Below are 26,482 nucleotides of genomic sequence, written 5' to 3'. Positions count from 1 at the left end.
TTGGACAACAACACATCAGATTTCCCAGTCACAGGTGTTTTTTTTTTTTTTGTTTTTTTTCCCCCCTCTGGAGGCTGTGTCTCCTTGTCTGACAAGCACATGGGTCAGTGTCGTCTTCCATTATGGATCAGTGTCATCTTCCATTATGCCCTCAGTGTTTCTTTGAGCCTGCCCTGCCCATGCTGGTTGGCTATCTGTTTTGTCTGTGGCATTCATCGTCAACTACTTCCATGTGCTGCGCCATGCCTGCACAGTGGCTTAGTGATGTCGAAGCCATGCACATACTGTCTTCTTTTCCGACTGACACCATTCATACCACTAACACCGTGCTTAACCTGACATCAGAAAAACCCACCAAGTACCTACTCACACTGTACATGATGGGTTGGACTGGACTTTTCCTAGTGGATACTGGCACATCTTCTCCTCTGATCAACATTTCTACCTGTATGATGCTAGGATCTCCTCCACTGTACACATGGTCTAAAGCAGTCATGAAATTCCGGTGCAAGGTGTGTTTTTGACAAAAGTCTCATATAAAAACGTGTCCAATGTGCTTTCATTTTTGGTGGTTTCTTCTGTCACAGTGGAAAACATTTTTGGGTTGGATGCCTTCAAGAAATTTGGGTTTTCCATTTCTGAAGGTGCGTGTTTGGTATCCCTGATATTCTGTTTCAAGGCATCAAAAACTTTATGACCCCTTTTCAGAATTATTTTCTCCAGGTCTGGCTCAGGTGGCATCTGCTGAGGTACACCTTCACTTGAAGCAAGGTTCAGGCCTGCACTTTGCATGAGAGCACCCAGCCCCGCACTTTGTATGAGCACTCATTGCCTCACATCCTCCAGGAGACGGTGAAGGTGGAACTGGACAGGTTGGTCACATTCGATATTGTCCCCCAATTTTCTCCCAGTCAGTGGGCTTCTCCTCTCATTATTGGAAAAAAAAAGAAATGGATGGCTCTCTCAGGCTGTGAACGATCAGTTGATTGTAGATTCTTTACCAACTCCACAGCCAGAGGACCTGTTCTCCAGGCTACAGAATAGAGACTGTTACATGAAGACCGATCTGATGATTGCCATCATATCCAATTTTCTGCGACCTGCTGGTGCTTAATATGCCCATTGGCTTGTAACAGTATAACCAGCTTCCATTTGGAATCACTAGTGCCCCAGCTGTTTTTCAATGTTTCTTGGAACAACTGATTCAGGGAATCCCTCATGTGGCAATTATTTAGATGACATCATTGTGACAGGGACACCTACGGCCAGACACCTCCAGAATAATCACTCCTTGTTTTCACACTTATTGGCTGAGCGCCTGAAACGTAACATCAGTACATGTACAGTTTTCCAGCCCTCAGTGGAGCACCTTGGTTTCCTCCTCTGCAAACAAGGCATCCGCCTGACTAGAGACCACTTACAGGCCATTGACAACATGCCACACCCCCACTCTGTGAAAGAACTACAGTCCTTTCTGGTGAAAATTAGCTATTATGGTTGTTTTATCCCCCATGTCACCAAGCTCAACCACCCCCCCCCCCCTTAACTCCCTGCAAAGAAGGGGGTTAACTTTGTGTGGTCACCTGCGTTGTGAGGCAGCATTTCTCACACTAAAGTAGTCTCCGCAATCAGCAACGTGCCTCATCCTGTATTTGCCAGGAAAGTCCCTTTCCTCACCACTGATGTCTCACAGCATGGAGTCGGCGCAGTGCTCTCCCACTGAGATCCCAATCTGAACACCCAAAACTCTCACCCAAGCTCAGTACAACTACTCGCAGACAGAGAAATAGTTGTTAGCTATTGTGTGTGCAGCGAAGACATTCCATATCTATCTGTACAGGGTGAATTTTCTATTGATCACAGACTGCAAGCTGTTACATGCATTGTCTGGTCTTTGGACCAGACTCCTGGATAAAACAGCACAAAGGCTTCAGCGTTGAGCATTGTTTCAGTCGACATATACATATGACATCTGCTACAAACCATCCGATCGCCATGTAAACACCAACACGGTCCTGTCTGCCGGCTGGCTTGGATCCCGTTTGATGCTCTCATGAACTCATCATTTTTTAACGAGACTGGCTCATCATTGGCCCTTCAGGAGTTCCCCATTGATGCGTCAGTGGTCAGAGCATAGACTTGAGTGGACCCCACAGTCCATTCGATTGTCCAGTGTATTTTGCATGTTTGGCATTGGAGATTGCCCTAAGACTGGCCTTAGGTCATTATCCCACAAGCTCTGCACCCCAAGGTCCTCAATCTCCTGTTGTGTTCTGCATATGAAGCAGATGACCTGTCAGCACGCCTGCCCGTCAGACAACAGGATTTATATCAGTTTGATAGTTCAGTCCTGTACCACGTGTGCCCACCATCAGTCAGTTTCCCCCAAGGTTTTTTCACCCTGGCTCCAGACAGAACTCCTGGAGATCCTTCACACTGACTGTCAGTCCCTATTTGCATTGGATGTGGCTCACTGCAGTCAGCTCATCCAGCAAATTTCCTTATATCCACCCACTCCTCTCTGCTACGGTGGCAAATATTATTTGGACTTTGCCTCATATCCTTGTTATCGACGATCTTCCATTGGCCATCATTTCGGATAATGGCCCCCAGTTTATCTGTTTCTGCGGGATCCAAGTGATCCCATGGCTGCCAACCGCCCCATTCCACCCAAATCCTATGGAGAGGCAGAAAGGATGGTGTGGACTTTCAAAGAGAAGATGTTGACCATGGTGAATTATGCTTCCACAGACAAGGTCTGCTGAGTTACTAAATAGGTGGGCGCCATGGACTCGCCCTACACTGCTATCTCCACCAGCCGCCTCTTGCCTCGGGTCCATCACTGGTTCCAGCTGAGTACCCCAGTATGGGCATGATTGTTGGGACCTGGCCATCCTGGGCTAATGCTACAGTCCACAGCATTCACAGTCACTGAATGTATGAGGTCTCTGCAGGGGGCCATCTTTGGCAGCGCCACCAGAACTAGCTATGCCCCAGATTGCCAGTCAGCACCCCCAGTCCTGCACACCTTGCCACCTAACCCTCTCCCACCTCTTCAGCCAGCAGCTCCACTTATCTTTGGCTGAGCCCTCAGTGCCCCATGAGTCATGGAGTGGGACTTGGCTCTGTTTCACTTCCAGCAGAGGTGGCCTCATCCCGTGACCGCTCCTTGCACAGCTCTGACTACTCCTGGCAGTCCTGGGAATGTCAACACAGAGACACAGCTTGTCCCAGACTTGGCCCCACTGGGTGCCCTCCCGGCTCCCATGCCAACTGCTGCTCCATCACCCCCTCATCACAGTCAGCACCCTAGGGGACACTTCCAACCCTACGTGCTGCCTTCAGCGATGGAGGGTTGATATAACTGACTAAGACATGAGATGATGATATAACAAACTGCCAGGAATCGATCCGAACTTGCCACCTGCTCTGCTGATAGTGCTGCGACTGCTGACAGTGCTGCAAACTGCGAATGGCCACCACATAAATATCAGAAAGAAGCCATGCCCTCAAGGTGATCACTTCATCCCTTGGTGGGATCCTGTGGCCAATTTGCCTGATATAAGTCGGTGCTCCACCAGGAATGGCAGTTCTCATTGGTGCTCTGTATGATCCACATATTACACTGGCCATCTTGTGATGACAACTACCACCTCAGACCCGGACTACTCTTAGACAGTGTGACTCTGTATTTCCTGTTCACTATTTGTTTATCCAGTGAATATGGAATAATGAGTGTTAGTTAGTAAGTGTAAACCTCAACAGTAGAAAACTAACAAGATGGGACCCACATAAATTGAAAAGTTCATATGTTAGTGAGGGTTTCAGGGGAGCATTAGGTAATGCTTGACAGTACCTTATGTCGACCGTGTTGGACTTTTTCCAGGGACTGCAACTATTTATGACAATAAAAGATCAAATAAAACAATTATCTGCATCATTCACTTTTTTTTGTCATCCCACAGTGCGTATCGAGAGTTTGAGCTCTCATTTTCACATGTAACAATGATACTTTGTTGCATTTTTGCTATCTAGATGCAGCAAGTTCTCTGTTGTGGTTTCTCTTTGCTACAAAACGTGTAACAGGCACTTGTTAGTGTAATATGGCACTAAGGCTATACATTTTAAACAGTAATAGTGTTATTTACAACCTGTTCCAGTTCACAGAACCTTGCAGTTCATCATAAACATACATTTTAACTTAACTTGTCTCACAGAACACAAACCTTTAATACAAACAAACCAAAAATCAAAGATATAGTGCCTTGCCTCATAGTTTATTCATTACTAACTTATATTGCAGACGATAGATACATATAATAATTAAAAAATTGCTTCATTTTTTACAGTACTTGTTAAAAGTGTTACTATTGCAAATACAAGAGAGTAAAGAGACAAATAAAATAAACAAAAAAAATTACAGACTTAGTATCAAAATAATCTAATTTTTACTGTTTCGGTATGTTGCTTTGGGAATTATCTTTTATTAAGGTCAATCAGGAATTACAAAGTGGAAAGAGTTATAGTGCATCAACTAATATATCTGCAACACTCTTGAGGAAGCTCACTGCCGTTGTCTCAGCTTTTTCATTTAGTGTGTTCCGCCCATGTTTTCCAATCTGAATAAAAATTTCCAATTCTTGATAAAGTTGAGTTTGTGACCTTTGTTTAATTTGTGACTGACTGATTTATTGATTAAGGGTGGGATTATGGGACTGAGGTCATCAGTCCTGCGATTCGGAAGTTAAATGCGTAATATAGAGATACCTGCAAAAAGTGGGTGGATCCAATCAGAGGGGTCACAGTATTAAGCAAGGAAGCTAAAAACAAATGCAGAAGAAGACATGAAAGAGTAGGCCAAATCTAAAAACCAGAAAAAACAGGATAGAAGAGCAGTGTTCGCATGGGGTCATGGGTCCCAGACCCAGAAAACACGAATAGGGGATACAACTACAATCACTCTGCCCCTGCTCCAGGAGGAAAACAAAACCTTACAACGGAAAATAAAAACTACTTTCACGAAGGAAACTGAGGACCAGCTCAACCATCCGTGAATCATCTGCTAATATTAAAGACGAGGAATCTGGAATGCTATACTTAGTATGAAGGGCCAAAAGACGGGGACATTCCACAAACATATGGGACATCATTATGTCTGGCTCCACAACCACATTGTGGGGGTGGCTCGTTACACAAGCGAAAACAATGGATGCGCCGAGTATGACTCATGTGTAGGTGGCATAAGACAGTGGAAGCCTTCTGAGAGGAGCAGAAGACTGTAATAGTCTTCTTGATTGCAAGGAGTTTATTACTGAGAGCAGTAGTGCACCAGACGTCATTCCACTTTTGGGTAAAGAGAGATTTGATTAGTATTTGCATATCTGCACCTGGAACCATGAAAGGGAATGGAGGTTAAGTATCTGCCCCTCTAGCCAAATGGTCAGCCAGTTCATTCCCTGGGATGCCTACATGACTTGGGACCCACAGAAAGACAACTGAGCAGGTGGCATGGCCAAGGGCAGAGAGAATGCCATGGACAGCAGAGACCAAAGGGTGACGAGAGTAATGTCGATCTATAGCCTGCAGGCTTCTCACTGAGTCGTTACATATTAAAACACTGTGGAGTGAGGACTGGGTAACAAAGAGGTGGGCCCTGTTAATGGCTAGCAGCTCTGCTATGAACACACTACACAATCCCGGCAGTAAACAGTGTTCCATGCCAGTAAGAGACGTAAAAGTGTATCCTGTCTTACCTATCGTTTTTGAACCATCAGTGTAGAAGATCATAGTACCTGAAACTCTGCTAGGATGGAACATACAAGACACTGAAGACCACAGGGGCAACAGAGATCTTAGAACCCTGGAATAGGTCAGTCCAAATCCATGGTCTAGGCACCATCCAAGGGGGACGGGGAGGGGGTGGGGTGCAGGAGGAAATACACAGGGCACATTCCAGCGAGTGTAGATGGAGATCCCGACAGAGGGGAGTGAGATGCATTTCAACCAGCAATCCCACCCGAGGGCGGGTATCAGGAGGGAGATGTCCTGCATTTGCAAAGAGGACGGGGTGCACAGGATAGTCAGGGAATCATCGAATGGCAAGTGCATAGAAACCAGGACTTGGCTGTATAGGGGGAATCCCTGCTTCTGCTAGGAGACTGTTGGCGAGATGAGTGCAAAAGGCACTGATAGCCAGATATGCCCCATAATGACGAACAGGGTCAAGTAGTTTCAGGCTGGATGGAGCCACTACGCCATAAGCCCGACAACCATAATCTAATCTATATAACACCACAGTGCAGCAAAGATGAAGGAGAGCTTCCGCATGCATGTAGTCTTCATGTGGAGAACATGGGGCAGCCACGTCAGCTTTTTATCAAAAATAGGGCCCAAGGAATGGGACTGTGCTACAACATCTAGGCGCTGGTTGCCTAAATAAAATTCTAGATTGGCATGTACTGTCGGCCGATGGCAAAAATGTATAATGAACATTTTGGAGGGAGAAAACTGGAAGTCATGGGAAAGGGCCCACACAGAGACCCGACGAATGGTGCCTTGGAGATGGCATTCAGCAGGTGCTTCTGAGTGGAAAATGCAACAATGCAAACACTGTTAACATAAAATGCTAAGTTAACCCGAGGTCTAACAGAGGTTACTATCGCATTTATGGTCACAAGAAGGAGTGTGACACTTAACACAGAATCCCGTGGGATACTGTTCTCTTGGATCCAAGGGGCGCTGAGTGAAATGCCAATTCTAGGGATACAAACTCGTGGATAAAAAATCTTACGGAGGCACGAAAGGCCAAGTCATGGAGGGTACCTAAAAGTCTTATGTAGGTCAAAGAAGACTGCGACAAGGTGTCCATGTTCAGAAAAAGGAAGAGGTAGGAGGGGGGAAAGGATGTAACAGAGACAAAAGTAGAAGAAATCAACAGTGGGTGGAGTCTGTCATAATTTTGATGAGCCTCAGCATAAAATAGGCAATCAAGGGTCTTGTACTCTGAGTTCTTCTTTTCTCCCTTGTAAGCTGGGCAATCTGGTGAGTGTGGAGAGCTGCGGTCATGACAATTGACACACACAGGTGACGGAACACAGGGGCTTCCTTCCTGGAGTTGGTATCCACAGCCTACACAAAGAGAGTCCACCTTAGGAAGACATATGGCCAAAACACAAGCACCTCATGGGTGGCACAACGTAAGGCTTCACATCACATGAGTAACACTTAACCTTGATCTTCCCTGGGTGAGCATCTCTCTCAAAAGCCAGAATATAGGTGCCGTTATAAGTGAGGTCGTATTTACAACCCTTCTGTACACGTTGAACAGAATGAACACCATGTCACTGAGGTTAGCCGGGAGTTACTCCTAAGTTTGCAGGATGAGGTCCCTATGCAAAATAACACTCTGGACAATATTCAGAGACTGGTGAGGAGTAATAGACACCGGGATGTTGCCAAGGCAATCACAAACACAAAGAGCTGCAGAATGGGTAGCAGAAGCAGCTCTGATCAACAGGGAGCCTGATCGCATCTTGTCCTCGATAGTGTCTGCAAAAAACAACAACTTTGTGGTGGTGAATGTGTCCCCAGCCATCCTAGTACAGACCAGGTAGCAGGGAAAGTGTTTCATCCCAAGACAGTGAGCCTGGCCCTCCTCCCAGGGTGCAGCCAAGGAAGGGAATGCTGCCATGTCACACAAAGCAGCTTTCAATGATCCTTTACCATTCAAAGAGGTGGCCATTTGAAAATGGCCACATTTTTTGCAGCTTGATACACTTTATGTGCCAAGCATCCATCCTGATACCACCCATTCAGATCCGGGGCTCTCCCCATGGCCACCACCTAGCCGCCTGGCATGGCAGCCATTGCTGGGAATTCCAATGTTCCAGGATGATAAGCACACTCTCCTTGGCATACATGGAGAGGCAGCAGCTCAGGTATCAGTAGTGTGATCCCTGTGTTGTCAGGGGTCTCAGCCAGATGGGTACATAACAGCCCCACCACACAGACTGGCTACACATGCTGGTGACCTAGCAACATGGAAGGGGGGCTATGCTGGGGAAGGATGAGAGGAAGGAAAGGGGGAAAGGTATCCACGTCATATCTCACACTACATAGAGAAAATTTAGAAGTGAAGGTCAAACCCCAAAGGACAAGCAAAAATGCCAAAATGGATGAAAAACAAAAGGCAAGAGGAACAAAATTGCAAGGAATACGGGGAACGAGGTGGGTAGCCACGTAGATGTAAATCAGAACACGGAGAGGGGAAGGAGGGGGCAGTGGTTAAGGAGCGAGGGTCACAGTGAAGGAAATGCGGCCCAGGAAGGAAGAATGGGCTGCAATATCTCAGAGCCCCTTGAGTGAAATGCACGAACTCACAAAAAGAACCATGAGCCCCTTGGGGGTTTTAATTTGTTAAGTATTATTAGATTGTCCTCTATGTTAACAAAGGAATGTCCTGAGTGCTAAATATGTGAAGCTATGGCAAATTTATTGGGTGTGTTGCTCCTAAATGCATTAATGTGTTCTCTGAATCTAGTTCGGAAGCTTTGTCACTGCATTTTATCTTGTATACATCTGAGTTGGAGAATTATCTTTACTGGTTTTTGTATTGGTTGCAGTCTATTATCTAACTTTTTGTTAGTGGAGAAAGCATTGTATGGTCTCAATATATTAGCAGTTTCTTATGAAATGGTATCAAAGTAGGGATGGCATACAATCCTGGTGTCTGTCTGCTTGCTGTTCTTTTCTGGTCATTCCTTTCCTAACTTTCTTAGGCATTTTTTCTATGAGTGCAGGTCAAAAACCATTTGCAGCTGCTATCTGTTTGACGACTCAATTTCATTGCTTAATAGCATTTTGCATGCTCTGCGCAACATCAAACTGTTCGCTGCTAATTTGTGTGTGAGTGGGTTGCATGAAGAATCATGGATATTTGCATCTGCAGTTCTGGGTTTTCTGTAAATCCTAATCACATGTTCACTGTTTTTACTGGTAATGGCAAAGATGAAAAAGTTTATCGAGTTCTGAATTTCATATTTACAAATGAACTGAATGTTCTTAGGCATACTGCTGAATGCTTGAATTATTGCCTCAACACCTTGTTTGTTTACCCTCTCTGTTACTAGTAATGTGTCATCCATATATCTTTTGTAAAAATTGATGTCTTGTAAACATGGGCTGTTGCCACTGAATAATTTTTGCTCAAGGTGGTTAATGAATATGTTAGCTATGGCCCCTGATATGTTGGAGCCCATTGATAGACCATTTGGTTGTCTGTCTAGTAGCTCATTTGCTACAGTATAACTGTTTTCGACAGAGCAGTTTACTCCAAATGTGTAGTTGTTCATCACAGTCTCCTTTAGTTTGTGATTCAACTTATATGGGTTGTTTCTAGAGTTAACTTCAGGTCTCAGATCTCACAGGACAGTCTTCCTTGTACATATTTAACTGTGACCTCAGTTTTGGTGTTTTTGTGTTCATGGATGCATCTTTATTTCTCCTTCACAGTACGTAAGAAGTCAGTCTTCTTTAAGAGTCTTAAGTTCAGCTTGAAATTTGTCTTTTAGGTCTTTCTTTATCTGTTCAATATCGTTTTTGTTAAAGAATTCTAATGTTTTCTCAATATAAGTTTGTTCATGTATTGCCCTTGTCTGCTTTTGTTGTTACTGTTTTATGTTCTTCTTGATTACTGTTTATGGTTTTAAGTGTTTTACTGTCACTGATGGATTTAATAGTACTGTACTTTGTTTCACTGAGTTCTCTTTTTAATAAACTATTTGCCTTGTGTGCTACCGCAATTTGTGTGTTATTGCTGACCTTGGCAGCATTTGCTGCATTCTTTGTAGCTACTGAGAAAGATAAACAGAAAAATAAATAAGAACAACAAACAGATGGACTCCAGGACAGTATACCTTCCTCACTTTGTTACCATTTCATAAAAATTGTTAATGTATTGAAACTATACAAGGTAACAGTTGCTTTCCCCACCAGCAATAAATTACATAGTAAGACTATACTAGCTGAAATGCAATCAATGCCTCAGTCAGACTGGATGAAGCATTCAAACCAAATTCAAAGAACACATTAATGCATTTTGATACAATACACTCCATAAATGTGCCATAGCTACACACATTCACAGAACATTCCTTTGATACTGTAGAGGACAATCTAATAATACTTCACAAATTAAATATAGGTCACAAACTCAGTCTTTATAAAGAACTGGAAATTTTCATTCACAATAGAAAATATGGACAGAACACACAAATGAAAAAGCTGAGACAGTGGCAATGAGCACACTAGACGAAACAAGCTGAGAACGTGACTATGAGCTTCTTAAAGAGTTTTGCAACTATACTAGAAAATGCGTTATAGCTCTTTTCACTTTCTAATTCCCGAGTGACCTTAATAAAAGATAATTCCCAATGCATTGTACAGAGACAGTAAGACTTTGATTGTGCTGATGCCAAGACTAAGTTTTCTATTTTTTATGTTTTTATTTTATTTGCGTCTTTACTGCCATGGATTTGGAATAGCAATTCTTATAAATGACTTCTTGTAAAGAATGAAGTAATCACATAATTGTTACATGTATCTATGGTCCACAGTGTAAGTTAGTAATGAATAATCTATGAGGCAAGGCACTATATCTTTACAATCTCTGGTTTGTTTATGTTATTGGTTCACGTTCTGCACGACAAATTAAGTTAAAAAGTTTTTATTTATGATGAACCTCACTGTTCTGGGCACTGAAACAGATTGTAACTCTATCACCACTTAAAACTTGTAATTGTAGTGCCATGTTACACTAACAAGTGCTTGTTGCACATTTTTGTAGCAAAATGAAACCACAGCAAACAACAGACTGCATTTAGCTAGCAAAAATGTTACAAAGTATCATTATTCCACCTGAAGATAAGGGTGTAAACACTTAAAAATGACACTGTGGGATAAAATAAAAAAAGTGACTGACACAGATATTTGTTTTATTTGAACTCTTAAAGACTGGCAGAAACAAAATGAAGGAAGCAGAGGATCAAATAGGCAAAAAGAAAAGGCCTCATAGAACTCCTTGGATAACACAGTAAATACTGAATGTAACTGACAAAAGGAGAGAACGTAAAAATGCCACAAATGATAATAGAGGCATCGAAAAAAATAAGATCTACAGAAAATGCAAAATGGCTAAGCATACATGACTTGGGGAAATGCAGAGGCCGCTTATAGGAAAACTGAAAAGAGCTTTGCAGAAGAGAGAAGTGGCTGTACAGCTGTATGAGTATCAAGAGTTTGGATGGCAAACCAATATTAAGTAGGGAAGGGAAATTTGACAAGTGAAAGGAATCTACAGAAGTGCTACACACTTTAGGTAGTATCATAGAAAAGGAATAGGAAGTAAATGAAGATTATATGGGAAGTAAATTAAGATTATACAAGACACAAGATACTGCAAGAAGAATTTGACAGAGCACTGAATGACCGAAGTTGAATTGTAGCCCTTAGAGGAAACAATTCCTCAGAACTACTGAGATCCTTGGCATGCAAGATATATGAGACAGGGGAAATACCCTCCGATAGAAGAGCGTAATAGTTCAAAATACAAAGAAATGAAAATGCAGACAGGTGTGAATATCACCAAATTATAAGTTTAACAAGTTCTGGTTGCAAAATATTGGTATGAGTTATTTGCAGAAGAATGCAAAAGCCAATAGAAGCTGACCCCAGGGAAGTTTGGGTTTAGAAGAAATGAAGGATCATGTGAGGCAATACTGACTATATGATTTACCTTGGTTGAAGCAAGGCAAATCTACATTTATAGCATTCACAGATTTTGAGAATGCTTATGACATTACTGAGTTGAATACACTCAGAAATTCTGTAGGTTGGTTGGTTGGTTGGTTTGGGGGATTAAAGGGACCAGACTGCCATGGTCATCGGTCCCTTTTTCCAAAGACATAGAACACCCACAGAGAACAAAAACGAGGAACAGAAGAGATCACAGACGATACAGAACAGGAGAGACAGAGACAAAGACAAGACAAAACGAACGAAAACCACATAGAGATGGACGGTGGTTGGCCGACCATAGAAATAAAAAAGGAAAAGCCAACCACTTAGAAACACATTAAAAAATCAGTGTAAAATCATAGGCCAAAGGCCAGAGTCGACACAAAACAAAAATAAAACAGAAACACTCAGATTAAATGATAAAATCCCCCTGCCCGAATAAAACGTAAAACTAAGTCAGCCATAGTGGAGTCGTCTGTTAAAAGGGCAGGGAGCGTATCAGGCAGCGCAAATGTCTGCCTGACCACAGCTAAAAGGGGGCAGGCCAACAGAATGTGGGCCACTGTCAAAGCCGCCCCGCAGCGACATACAGGAGGGTCCTCCCGGCGCAGTAAATAACTGTGTGTCAGCCGGGAGTGGCCAATGCGGAGCCGGCAAAGAACTACCGATTCCCTGCGAGTGGCTCGCAGGGATGACCGCCACACAGCCGTCGTCTCCTTGACAGCACGGAGTTTATTGGACAATGGCAGTTCGCGCCATTCCTCGTCCCATAGCGCCAAGATTTTGCGGCGGAAGACTGCCCGCAAATCAGTCTCTGGGAGGCCAAGGTCCAGAGATGGCTTGCTGGTGGCCTCTTTCGCCAGGCGGTCAACATGTTCGTTACCCGGGATACCGACATGACCGGGGGTCCACACAAAGACCACAGAGCGGCCGCAACAGGCAAGAGTATGCAGAGACTCGTGGATAGCCATCACCAGACGAGAACGAGGGAAACACTGGTCGAGAGCTCGTAAACCGCTCAGGGAATCGCTACAGATAACGAAGGACTCACCTGAGCAGGAGCGGATATACTCTAGGGCACGAAAGATGGCGACCAATTCAGCAGTGTAAACGCTGCAGCCATCCTGCAAGGAACGTTGTTCGGAACGGTCCCCTAGAGTGAGCGCATACCCGACACGACCAGCAACCATCGAACCGTCAGTGTAGACAATACCAGAGCCCTGATACGTGGCCAGGAGAGAATAAAAGCGGCGGCGGAAGGCCTCTGGAGGGACTGAGTCCTTCGGGCCCTGTGCCAGGTCCAGCCGAAGGCAAGGGCGACGAACACACCATGGGGGTGTATGCAAAGTAGCCCGGAAAGTAGGTGGAACAGTGAAAACCTGAAGCCCAGAGAGAAGCTCTTTGACGCGGACCGCTACTGTACAACCAGACCGGGGCCGACGATCTGGCAGATGGACGACCGATCGCGGGAACAGGAGACGATAATTTGGATGCCCGGGCGAGCTGAGAACATGGGCAGCATAAGCGGCCAGCAAACGTTGGCGTCGGAACCGCAGGGGAGGGACACCTGCCTCCACGAGTAAGCTGTCCACAGGGCTGGTGCGGAAAGCACCAGTGGCAAGGCGTATCCCGCTGTGGAGAATTGGGTCCAGCACCCGCAACGCAGACGGGGATGCTGAACCATATGCCAGGCACCCATAATCCAGACGTGACTGGATTAACGCCTGGTAGAGCCGTAGCAGGGTAGAGCGGTCGGCTCCCCAGCGGGTGTGGCTCAAACACCGGAGTGCATTGAGATGCCGCCAACACGTCTGTTTGAGCTGCCGGATATGAGGCAGCCAAGTCAACCGGGCATCCAAAACCACCCCCAAAAACCTGTGGGTCTCCACCACAGCAAGGAGTTCGTCGGCAAGATAAAGCCGCGGCTCAGGATGGACTGTTCGGCGCCGGCAGAAATGCATAACGCAGGTCTTGGCTGCCGAAAACTGAAAACCATGCGCTACAGCCCAAGACTGCGTCTTACGGATAGCGCCCTGTAGCTGACGTTCAACAGCTGCAATGCTGGGAGAGCTGTAATAAAGGCAGAAGTCGTCAGCATACAGGGAAGCGGAGACAGAGTTTCCCACGGCCGCAGCAAGACCGTTAATGGCTATTAAAAACAGACAGACACTTAAAACGGAACCCTGTGGCACACCGTTCTCCTGGACGTGGGAGGAACTATACGAGGCCGCGACTTGCACGCGGAAGGTACGACACGACAGAAAATTGCGGATAAAAATCGGCAGAGGACCCCGAAGACCCCATCCATGGAGCGTAGAAAGAATGTGATGACGCCACGTCGTATCGTACGCCTTCCGCATGTCGAAAAAGACAGCGACCAGGTGCTGACGGCAGGAAAAGGCAGTACGGATGGCCGACTCCAGGCTCACCAGATTGTCGGCGGCGGAGCGGCCTTTACGGAACCCACCCTGAGATGGAGCCAGAAGGCCCCGAGACTCCAGTACCCAATGCAAGCGCCGGCTCACCATCCGTTCAAGCAACTTACAAAGAACGTTGGTGAGGCTAATGGGACGGTAGCTGTCCACCTCCAGAGGGTTCTTTCCAGGCTTCAAAACGGGGATGACAATGCCTTCCCGCCATTGCGACGGAAACTCCCCCTCGACCCAAAGACGGTTGTAAAGATCGAGAAGGCGCCGCTGGCAGTCCACTGAAAGGTGTTTCAGCATCTGACAGTGGATGCCATCTGGCCCAGGAGCGGTATCAGGGCAAGCAGCTAGGGCACTGCGAAATTCCCACTCACTGAATGGAGCATTGTAAGATTCCGGGTGGTTGGTGCGAAACGAAAGGCTCCGACGTTCCAGCCGCTCTTTAATGGAGCGGAAGGCCTGGCGGTAATTCGCAGAAGCGGAACTCATACCAAAATGCTCTGCTAAGCGATTGGCAATGACGTCGGAGTCAGTACAAACTGCTCCATTCAGTGAGAGCGCAGGGACGCTGGCAGGTGGCCGATAGCCGTAGACGCGTCGAATCTTGGCCCAGACCTGCGAGGGAGCGACATGGAGGCCAATGGTGGACACATACCGCTCCCAGCACTCCTTCTTGCCTTGGCGGATAAGGAGGCGGGCCCGCGCACGCAGCCGTTTGAAGGCGATAAGGTGGTCGAGGGAGGGGTGTCGCTTGTGACGCTGGAGCGCCCGCCGGCGATCTTTAATCGCTTCAGCGATCTCAGGCGACCACCAAGGCACAGCCTTCCACCGAGGGGACCCACAGGAATGGGGAATGGCAGATTCGGCGGCAGTAACGATGCCGGTGGTGACCGATTGAACCACCGCATCAATGTCATCGGTAGAGAGAGGCTCAAAAGCGGCAGTGGAGGAGAACAAGTCCCAGTCAGCCTTATTCATAGCCCATCTGCTAGGGCGCCCAGAAGAGTGGCGCTGTGGTAGTGACAAAAAGATCGGAAAATGGTCACTACCACACAGGTCGTCATGCACACTCCATTGGACAGACGGTAAGAGGCTATGGCTACAGATTGAAAGGTCAATGGCGGAGTAGGTGCCATGCGCCACACTGAAGTGTGTGAAGGCACCATCATTTAACAGCGAGAGATCGAGCAGCGACAATAAATGCTCAATGATGGCGCCTCGACCTGTTGCCACTGACCCACCCCACAGAGGGTTATGAGCGTTGAAGTCGCCCAATAGCAAGAAAGGTGGCGGCAATTGGGCGACCAGTGCAGCCAGGACATGCTGCGAGACATCACCATCCGGTGGAATGTAAAGACTGCAGACGGTAACAGCCTGTGGCGTCCACACGCGTACAGCGACAGCCTCTAAAGGCGTCTGGAGAGGGACAGATTCGCTGTGCAGAGTGTGAAGGACATAAATGCAGACGCCACCAGACACCCTTTCATAAGCTGCTCGGTTCTTGTAATAACCCCGATAGCCACGGAGGGCGGGGGTTCGCATCGCCGGAAACCAAGTTTCCTGGAGAGCAATGCAGAAGAAAGGGCGAAGGCTGAGAAGTTGGCGGAGCTCAGCTAAATGGTGGAAGAAACCGCTGCAGTTCCACTGGAGGATGGTATTGTCCATGGCTGAGAAAGGCGTGACAGGACGGGGAAGGCAGATTACGCCGCTGGGTCACCTGCTGCCTCCGATTGAGCACCCGTGCTAGTGTTATCCATGGCGTCTGAGGGACCGGCGAGTTCTAGGTCCTCAGCGGACGCCAGGATCTCCACCTCGTCCTCAGACGCAGAGCTGTAAGGTGGCGGTGGGGTGGCTGCCACCGCGAGTTCCTTGGGCTTAGAGCTCTTCTTCTTTGATTTCTCACGCTGCTCCTTGGGTTTAACTGGCTGGGAGGGCTTCACCGATTCAGTCTCCGGGACGGAGGAGGATCGTGAAGCCCGTCGACCAGCTGATTGCGGGCACTTACGCCACTGGCGGTCGTCAGCCTTCCCACTGGTGGAAACCTGGGAAGGGAGGGACCCGAGGGACCCCTTGCGAGCGTGAGAAGCCGAAGGAGTTGGACACTTCTCCGGCTTAGAAGCAGGGACGGACGTCCCTGATGGGGGGGATGGTGTTGCCCCTGAGGTAGGTGGCGCAGGAGCAGGAGCAACCCGGTGGGTAGAGCCCCCCACTGGCAAGGGGGCAGGAGGAGTCTTACTGGTTATCGAGCTTGCTGGAAGGCGTGAAACTGATGGGGCGGGCACAGGTGTCGTAGCGGCGGCGTAGGATGACGTCATTCGCACGGGATGTAATCGGTCGTATTTCCGCTTGGCTTCAGTATAAGTCAGTCGGTCCAGGGTCTTATATTCCATGATTTTGCGTTCTTTCTGGAAGATTCTGCAGTCTGGCGAGCAAGGTGAATGGTGCTCCCCGCAGTTGACACAGATGGGAGGCGGGGCACATGGAGTATCGGGATGAGACGGGCGTCCGCAATCTCGACATGTGAGGCTGGAAGTGCAGCGGGAAGACATATGGCCAAACTTCCAGCACTTGAAGCACCGCATCGGGGGAGGAATATAGGGCCTGACGGCACATCGGTAGACCATCACCTTGACCTTTTCCGGTAACGTATCACCCTCGAAGGCCAAGATGAAGGCACCGGTAGCTATCTGATTTTCCTTCGGACCCCGATGAACACGCCGGACGAAATGTACACCTCTGCGCTCTAAGTTGGCGCGCAGCTCGTCATCAGACTGCAAAAGAAGGTCCTTATGGTAAATAACTCCCTGGACCATATTTAAACTCTTATGCGGTGTGATCGTAACAGCAACATCCCCCAACTTATCACAAGCAAGTAACCGTCGTGACTGGGCAGAGGATGCCGTTTGGATCAGGACCGATCCAGAGCGCATTTTTGACAAGCCCTCCACCTCCCCAAACTTGTCCTCTAAATGCTCGACGAAGAACTGAGGCTTTGTTGAGAGAAAAGACTCCCCATCAGCTCTCGTACAAACTAAGAATCGGGGCGAATAAGTGCTACTGCCATCCTGAGATTTACGTTCCTCCCATGGCGTGGCCAGAGAGGGGAACGTTTTCGGATTGTACTTTTCAGCATTAAATTGAGCCCGAGAACGCTTAGAGACTGCTGGCGGCTGGCCGCCAGCGACAGATGATGTACCACGCTTCATTGCGGGTCATCCGCCCTGATGCCACCTACTCCGACCAAGGGCCCTCCCCACGGGCGCCACCCAGCCACAGCAAAGGCCACCTGGCAGGATGGCCATTGCCGGGAGTCCCGATGCCCCAGGGAGATGGGCATCTACTCCTTGGCATACGTGGGGAGTGAACGGCGCAGGCATCAGTAGAGCGATCCCTGTGTTGTCAGGGGGCTACAACCAAGAGGGTACATGGCGACCCCACCACAACGGACTGGCTACCGTGCTGGATCTTAGGTGCAAAAATGGCCAAGGTCGTCGTCACAGGTAAAAGAAACACTGCAGAGTGCAGCGTGGTAATCGCCCATGAGATCGAAAACGAGCGGGACACCATCGCAACGACGAGAAAGACGGCAATAGGTCTAATTGCACGAAGGATACAGTGCACCATGTAAGGTGCCCTTCCCCAATTGGCTCGCTCTTCGGAATAATTTGGATAGATGGAGGTCAAACCCGAGAGGGGACCATCACATAAGGCCGAAACGTTTGAGACTCCTTTTAGTCGCCTCTTACGACAGGCAGGAATACCGCGGGCCGATTCTAACCCCCGAACCCGCAGGGGGAAATTCTGAAGGTAGCAGGAATAAAATCCACGAAGTGAAATGTTTTCTACAGCTTGTACAGAAACCATACAGAAGGGAGAAGAGTCAAAGAACATGAAAGGGAAGCCACAGAAGAGAAGGGAGTGCAACAGAGTTGTAACTTATACCCATGTTATTCAATCTGTAGACTAAGTAAAGAGTAAAGGAAGCCAAAGAAAAATTTGGAGATGGAATTAAAATTGATGGAGGTAGAGGGGGAAAAAGAAGTTTGCCAATGACATTGTAATTCTGACAGAGACTTGGAAGAACAGTTGAAAAGAATATACAGTGTCTTGAAAAGAGGTTACACATTGAACACCATCAAAAGTGAAACAAGGGTAATGGAATGTAGTGAAATAAAATCAGGCAATGTTAACAGAGTCAGATTAGGAAATGATACAGTAAAAGTAGTAGCTGACTTCTGCATGTTTTTTGGGCAGCAAAATAACTGCTACAGCCATGAAATATTTCTGAATTTGTTAACATCAAACATAAGTGGTAGGAAGTATTTTTTGAAAATATTTGTCTGGAAAGGTAACGACTGACCAACTGTGCAACGTTCCCTCTGCCATGCTCTGTACAGCAGCTTGCAGAGCCTGTTTATAGTTGTAAAACATGGGATGCTCAACCAGTCGATTGCCATAGACCAGTCAAACATCAAAGTTGTAGTAATAGTTTATTTTTTGTCCATTGATCAGTTTTCCAATGATTTTAGACATGGTTTTATGAGGTGATTTTTCAAAATCTTTGTCTGAAACCCATTTAAATGAAATCTGTTTAAATGTAAAATATCAGTTTGCTGATGATGAGTGTTTTGCAAAATATTTCTAAGTGGTAAGACACAGACAGGTTTTCAGACAGATTATATAATGGTAAGACGAGATGTAGGAACCAGGTTTTAAATTGTAAGACATTTCCAGGGGCAGGTGTGGACTCTCATCACAATCTATTGGTTATGAACTATAGATTAAAACTGAAGAAACTGCAAAAAGGTGGGAATTTAAGGAGATGGGACCTGGATAAACTGACAGAACCAGAAGTTGTAGAGAGTTTCAAGGAGAGCATTCGGGAAGGATTGACAAGACTGGGGGAAAGAAATACAGTAGAAGAAGAATGAGCAGCGTTGAGAGATGAAATAGTGAAGGCAGCAAAGGACCAAGTAGGTAAAAAGACGAGGGCTAATAGAAATCCTTGGGTAACAGAAGAGATACTGAACTTAATTGATGAAAGGAGAACATACAAAAATGCAGTAAATGAAGCAGTCAAAAAGGAATACAAATGTCTCAAAAATAAGGTCGACAGGAAGTGCAAAATGGCTAAGTAGGTATGGCTAGAGGACAAATGTAAGGATGTAGAGGCGTATATCACTAGGGATAAGATAGATACTGCCTACAAGAAAATTAAAGAGACCTTTGGAGAAAAGAGAACCACTTGCATGAATATCAAGAGCTCAGATGGCAACCCAGTTCTAAGCAAAGAAGGGAAAGCAAAAAGGTGGAAGGAGTATATAGAGGGTTTATACAAGGGCGATGTACTTGAGGACAATATTATGGAAATGGAAGAGGATGTAGATGAAGATGAAATGGGAGATAAGATACTGCGTGAAGAGTCTGACAGAGCACTGAAAGACCTGAGTCGAAACAAGGCCGTGGGAGTAGACAACATTCCATTAGAACTACTGACAGCCTTGGGAGAGTCAGTCATGACAAAACTCTACCATCTGGTGAGCAACATGTATGAGACATGCGAAATACCCTCAGACTTCAAGAAGAATATAATAATTCCAATGCCAAAGAAAGAAGGTGTTGACGGATGTGAAAATTACCGAACTATCAGTTTAATAAGCCACGGCTGAAAATTACTAACACAAACTCTTTACAGACGAATGGAATAAACTGGTAAAAGCCGACCTCGAGGAAGATCAGTTTGGATTCTGTAGAAATGTTGGAACAAGTGAGGCCATACTGACCCTACGACTTATCTTAGAAAATAGATTAAGAAAAGGCAAACCTACATTTCTAACATTTTGACAATGTTGACTAGAATACTCTCTTTCAAATTCTGAAGGGGTAAAATACAGGGAGCGAAAGGCTATTTACAATTTGTACAGAAACCAGATGGCAGTTATAAGAATCGAGGGGCATGAAAGGGAAGCAGTGGTTGGGAAGGGAGTGAGACAGGGTTGTTGCCTACCCCCGATGTTATTCAATCTATATATTGAGCAAGCAGTAAAGGAAACAAAAGAAAAATTCAGAGTAGGTATTAAAATCCATGGAGAAGAAATAAAAACATTGAGGTTTGCCAATGACACTGTAATTCTGTCAGAGACAGCAAAGGACCTGGAAGAGCAGCTGAACGGAATGGACAGTGTCTTAAAAGGAGGATATAAGGTGAACATCAACAAAAGCAAAATGAGGATAATGGAATGTAGCCGAATTAAATCGGGTGATGCTGAGGGTATTAGATTAGGAAATGAGACGCTTACAGTAGTAAATGAGTTTTGCTATTTGGGGAGCAAAATAAATGATGATGGTCAAAGTAGAGAGGATATAAAATGTAGAGTGGCAATGCCAAGGAAAGCATTTCTGAAGAAGGTAAATTTCTTAACATCGAGTATAGATGTAAGTGTCAGGCAGTACTTTCTGAAAGTATTTGTATGGAGTGTAGCCATGTATGGAAGTGAAACATGGACGATAAATAGTTTAGACAAAAAGAGAATAGAAGCTTTCAAAATGTGTTGCTACGGAAGAATGCTGAAGATTAGATGGGTAGATCAGATAACTAATGAGGAGGTATTGACTATAATTGGGGAGAAGAGAAATTTGCGGCACAACTTGACTAGAAGAAGGGATCAGTTGGTAGGACATATTCTGAGACATCAGCGGATCACCAATTTAGTATTGGAGGGCAGTGCGGAGGGTAAAAATTGTAGAGGGAGACCAAGAGATGAATACACTAAACAGATTCAGAAGGATGTAGGTTGCAGTAGGTATTGGGAGATGATGAAGCTTGCACAGGGTAGAGTAGCATGGAGAGCTGCATCAAACCAGTCTCTGGACTGAAGACCACAACAACAACAAGTCTGACAATACCCTATCTGCATCTTTTGTCTCCATTTTCATTTCACTGTCTTTATCACTCACACCAAGCAACACTTTTTCATCCCGCATGACGAGATTACTGTAACAAACATCATTGGATCACAGCTCAACTTTTCCAAAAAGTGGATATGAAAGAAATTCATGTAAAATGTGTGATCTTTTCTCTTGAAGTGAGACTGAACATGAAATAATTTGATTTCAAAATGATATTCCCTTAAGTCAGAAAATAATGAAGATAACATCCAGAAATTAGTGAGCGTAACAACCTACCCTAACATAGTAAAAGGCGCATTGCATGTTTCATAGTATTTGGACTAACTTGTCTACATAAGGCAGGATTTTCAATGATGAACAAAGTGAAATATAAGTGCAGAAATAAGCTGACTGATCATCTTTCAGACTGTGTAAAGTTGACTCTGACAAATTATTATTGTAATAAACTTGGCAGTGACATGCAAAGCCTGGTACCATCTTACTAAAAACAATTTTCAGCATTTATGATGGCGTAAATTTAGCTTTATTAACATGTCTAATACCCAGAAAATTGAGTAGTATGCCTACAGATTTGATGGAGAGAAAACTACCTTCTATGTTTTTTGTGTAATTAGAATGGTTAATTTTGGTTACAGTGTTTTTTTGTGCTTAAACATTTACATATTTTTAAGTCAGTACATCTGTAAATGGACTAAATTGCATGTAGTAGAACTCGTCCTTCGTGAATTTTAAGAGTCAGCCTCTGAATATCTGTCAGTCACTGGGGTCTTCATTACAAGTACAGCTAGGAGTATTGCGTCGAGAAAAATATGAGAAACGGTAAGTACAAAACCAGTTATAGACAAAATAAAATTTCACTCACGTTCTGCAATTCTGAAGTCATCTATTCTTAAAAATAAGACCAAATTTACATGTGTTGATTCACTCAGAATGAGTGCAATAATTCAATAGTTGCTTGTAAATGTGTCGATATAAAGATACATTAATAACACCATAAACGATAACGATGTGACACCTACCTTGAACGCCTTCTGGGCTACAGCTTTTAATTTTACCTATGAGTATTTCTTCCATGAATGGCCTGAATACAACATAACGGAAGTTTACTTTGGTGTGTGCTGCGCCATCACCAGGGAATATGTAAGAATCTTCTAAACGTGTTATGTCAAACAGTGCAATGCACAAACCGACATTTAAAACAACCTGTAGAAAACACAAAAATGTTACAACAGTTACGAGGAAGTGATACCTACAGCCCAACCAAAACAAACACATACTTTGTTCGCCAACTTCTTGTTCAGCTCTTCTGAAATAGCATCATTAAGCCTCTTCTTAAAATCATGTGGTGGAATTCGAATGACATGCTTCATTTCGGCAAGTACAAACATTTTTTGTTTTTCAAAATTCCACACTTAAATGACTTGTCACAAAGACAAATCAAGGATGGAAATGAGAGACATATGAAGCAGAAATATTTTATACTATTCGCCACAGCCCGTTAACTAACAAAATACTGGAACCACACTGTCGCTTTTCGCTCCACTGCAAAGTACTGTACGACTTCGCCTCAACACGTGCATTTTCACTAGTGTTTACCCGTTGTGTTTACATTTCAATATGAAATGTGAAGCCAAAGATGTATATATCTACAAGTGCCAGGCAGTTGTCTAGTTCATCGCAGTAGCACTCTCGAAAGGCAGTAACCAGCCGGCGTATCAAAATCTTCAGAAGTTGAGAGATAGCATAAACATAAATATGGTTGAATTCGTAAATTTCGTATGCTAGAGATCTGGGGGCGCCACGGTTCTTCCTACCGTTACGGTATTCTCCATAATATGAAGAGACGTGTGACGTTGCCAGACTTTTACATTCAAAGGAAGAAACCTCACTTATCGGCTGACATACAGTTGACAGATAGTGACCCAAAAACCGATACTAATTTTGGAAAAGATGCGCCGTCAGATACAGAAGGTGCCTTGGTGTACTTGCGAAGTAAATTTCCCAACGAAGCGTTTGAAGGCCATCTACCACCTGTTATTGTCATCCATCAGGTTTACGCTATTGTGAAATGCAAAACGACTGTAGATAAAGATGTGGTAAGTGTTCTGTAGAAGTAAAATTTGTTAACTTGTAAGTTACAAGTATTAACAGGAATCCCTTTGATAATTGTGGAAACTATTATTTCCTGTAATTACGTTGCGCTGGAATTTAAATTTCTGAGCAAAATCTCGCGAAATATGTGCTTGGTGCCCATATAATCTCGAGCTAAAAGTCAGTCTGATCGTGATTCTGTTTCATTACTGTCGTTTGTGGTTACTTTAGCGCAACACTGCTGATCACTGTAAAGATTTGTGATATTCTAAATTTACAAACCTTCGGGTGCTGCAAGGAATGTTATTTTTCTGTTATTCGATGGGTAGTAATAGGACTGTATATGGTTCTGATAGTAGTGCGTTATATTGATTTCAAGGTTGCACTGTGGGATTTAGAACGCTGTGTTATACCGGGAACTAGGCGTTAATTTTCATATTAGGCTAAAAACAAGATATATTAGATAATTTGATCTGTCACAGATATGTATTGTGAATAGAATAATGAATACTTGCCAGTATGGTTTCTGCTTCTCAGATCCGCAATAACAAAATTATGAAAATGTACACTACATTATAACAATGAAACTTCCTTAATGAAGCTTGAAAAAGACAACATTGTATACCCTGCGCAAATGTTTGCTTTAATGCAGTTTTCATAAATATCGTGAAATCAGTGTAGCGGCACTACAGAAGCATCAGATTCCACCCGTCTATTTTGACCTCCGCCACACCAGTACGGCGGAAACTGCTAGTTCCAACGAATACAATATGGCAACATGACGTCACTACCTACAAACGCGAGCAAAAATAAAAATGAGAATAACGTCTCGCTCCAAAAGTAAAATGAAACTAACGGGACAACCGCGGAAGATAGGGGTTTAGGGCGGGGACAAGCTAAATATACAAGAATAAAGAAACACTGAACCACCCTAAAATAAATAATGTAACAAATTACGTTAACAACTTTGCGCCATATCAAGAAAATCATAGGAATCGGACGTTTCTCTTTATCTGTATAGCTCAGCCGCAACTATCGATACCAAAAACCCCAACATCTAAAAGCCTGAAAAGTGGAATCTGGCATTTCCCTTGACCTGTATAGATCAACTGCAACAATTGATACCAAAACCCAACACCTACATATCAGAAAAGTGGAACCAAAACCCCAACACTCAAAAACCCAAATACTACATATTCATTACATGAATTAAAACACAACTGACCTATCATAAATGTACAGCAGACAAAACACCACATTTACTGTAGAATTCTTTCTGCACAACAAACACGAACGAATCAGAGCAAACAAAAACGTCAAACATATAAGCAAAAGAAGGGGAAAAAAAGAAACTGTAGCAACTTGCTGAAAACATTTCCACAACCCACATTACTTCACTAACTACCTAAACTCAAAACCATGTTAGCGCAATGATTACCAAACTCAAATGAACCCAGTACCATATTAAACTCAGCATGTCCACATCCACCGTAAAGTACACCACCACCACCACCACCCTACAAACATAACCAACTCAAAACCAAGTCATAGTGGCGTCACACACCTCATCATCTTTACGGCACGGGACAAACCAGATGGGTGGAATCAGATGCTTCTATTGACCCTAGCAGATCACCAGATGAAAATAATCCTTTTGACCTTTAGCAAGAGTTCAAGCCTCATAAAAATCAGAAATGTGTTGACAGGTTAGTTGAACATACGAACACAAAATACTGTCATTGAGCCAGGATGTAATAATGTTATAGTGTGTGTCATCATGTGTGTGCTAATTAGAAGAGAATATTATTTTTTGGAATACTGGTTGTGGTTACAGGCTGATATGTTGCATAGCCCAAGTTCTAGGTTAGGTTGAGAGTTGACAGTTTCATTGTGAGCTGCAGGAATATCAAAATTCTGTTCTGACAATGAACACAAGAAGTATACTAAAGCTAAAAGACCAAGATTCTACAGGTTGAGATGGGATACTCATAAAGGTAGGCCTAATTAAATCAGTGTATAAAATAATAATTCATACACTATCTGCATTAATAAATTAGCATTTTGAAACTGGTTCTTACCCACATCTGTTAACCATCAGTCAACCATAATCAGCCTGATAGGTACCGCTGATATGTTTTGTTCCCTACTCCCATTTTAGGCAGCATGGGATTCCCCCTGGCTAGTAACTCCCTATCTTCAGGTTTTCGCATGATCCATGAGCTCATTGTACCTAAGGATGTCCCATTTATGGAGGTTTGTATTTTCTTTTATTTATCAGATTTATTACTTACCTTGTTTGATGGATGAGTAATTTGTACTTTGTAGACAATTTGTTGAAATATTTAGTATTTTGACCTCTGGTTTTCAGACGCACCATCAAAATTTATGTTGGGCAATGGTCAGGAGCTCCCTCCTGTGTTGGCAATAAACCAAGTGAAGTGATCACAGTGTCACTGTTGAAAATTGGTTTTCTGATATGGATATCATAAATTATTTGAAAGCTAAGAATTTGTTGTATGTTGGAACTCTCAGAAAAAATAAGATGCAATTGACATCAGATTTTATGGATGTAAAAGAGTAGGAACAATACAGAAGTATGTTTTGCTTCAGTAATGGGAAGTTTGATTTTTGCCCATACCGTGAGAGAACAGGAATGTGATTCTTGTAGCTTTGCTTGATAAGGTGATGCTGTGGATCCCAGATCTGGAGAGAAAAGGAAGCCAGAGATAGTCATTTTCTAAAATTCAACAACAGGTATGTTGATACTTCACAAACAAGTGTTACACGGAGAGCCAAACCAAATGCTGGACAATGGTCATCATCTTCACAGTAATAAATGTGAGTGTTGTCAATTCCCAGGGAGGTTATTTACCCTGAGCAGTGTTCTCACTTGTAGATGGTGGCCAGACGGACTGCAAAAATTGTGTGTGTTCAGATGATAGCATGATGTGACTGCAGACACAAGAAGTATATCTTTGAAGATTGAAGCAATTGTCATATATATTCTTACAGAGAAATAATACATACTTTCTCTACTTTCTTTGTCACCCTGGAACATTGGGACTCATGGCAATGGCCATCCTGCCAGGTGGCCTTTGCTGCGGCTGGGTGGCACCCATGGGGAGGACCCCTGGTCGGAGTGGGTGGCATCAGGGCGGATGACATGCAGTTAAGCGTAGTACATAATCTCTTACTGGTGTAGAACACCAGCAGTCTCTAAGTGTTCACGGGCTCAGTTCAATGCACAGAAGTATGACCCCAAA

The 26,482-nt window shown here is 44.4% G+C and overlaps 2 protein-coding genes across 3 annotated transcripts in view; one reads left to right on the top strand and one right to left on the bottom strand.

Moving 5' to 3' along the window:
- Window positions 1–22,736, bottom strand: part of LOC126475523 (DNA-directed RNA polymerase III subunit RPC8) — a 56,427-nt gene extending 33,691 nt beyond the window's left edge. Inside the window, exons 1-2 of the mRNA XM_050103454.1 lie at window positions 22,406–22,736; window positions 22,148–22,331 (exon numbers count right to left, since the gene is read on the bottom strand). Of these exons, the coding sequence (XP_049959411.1) occupies window positions 22,148–22,331; window positions 22,406–22,516 (295 nt within the window). The 5' untranslated portion in view covers window positions 22,517–22,736. The remainder of the gene's footprint in view (window positions 1–22,147; window positions 22,332–22,405) is intronic.
- A 22-nt stretch (window positions 22,737–22,758) lies between these two features.
- Window positions 22,759–26,482, top strand: part of LOC126475522 (serine/threonine-protein kinase 19-like) — a 64,992-nt gene continuing 61,268 nt past the window's right edge. For both annotated transcript variants that reach the window (XM_050103453.1, XM_050103452.1), the window contains exon 1: window positions 22,759–23,224. In XM_050103453.1, coding sequence (XP_049959410.1) covers window positions 22,907–23,224 — 318 coding nt within the window. In that variant the 5' untranslated portion in view covers window positions 22,759–22,906. The remainder of the gene's footprint in view (window positions 23,225–26,482) is intronic.

Source organism: Schistocerca serialis, chromosome 4 (assembly GCF_023864345.2).
Source record: "Schistocerca serialis cubense isolate TAMUIC-IGC-003099 chromosome 4, iqSchSeri2.2, whole genome shotgun sequence".
NCBI classification, from domain to species: domain Eukaryota; kingdom Metazoa; phylum Arthropoda; class Insecta; order Orthoptera; family Acrididae; genus Schistocerca; species Schistocerca serialis.
This window is presented reverse-complemented; position numbering and strand designations above follow the sequence as displayed.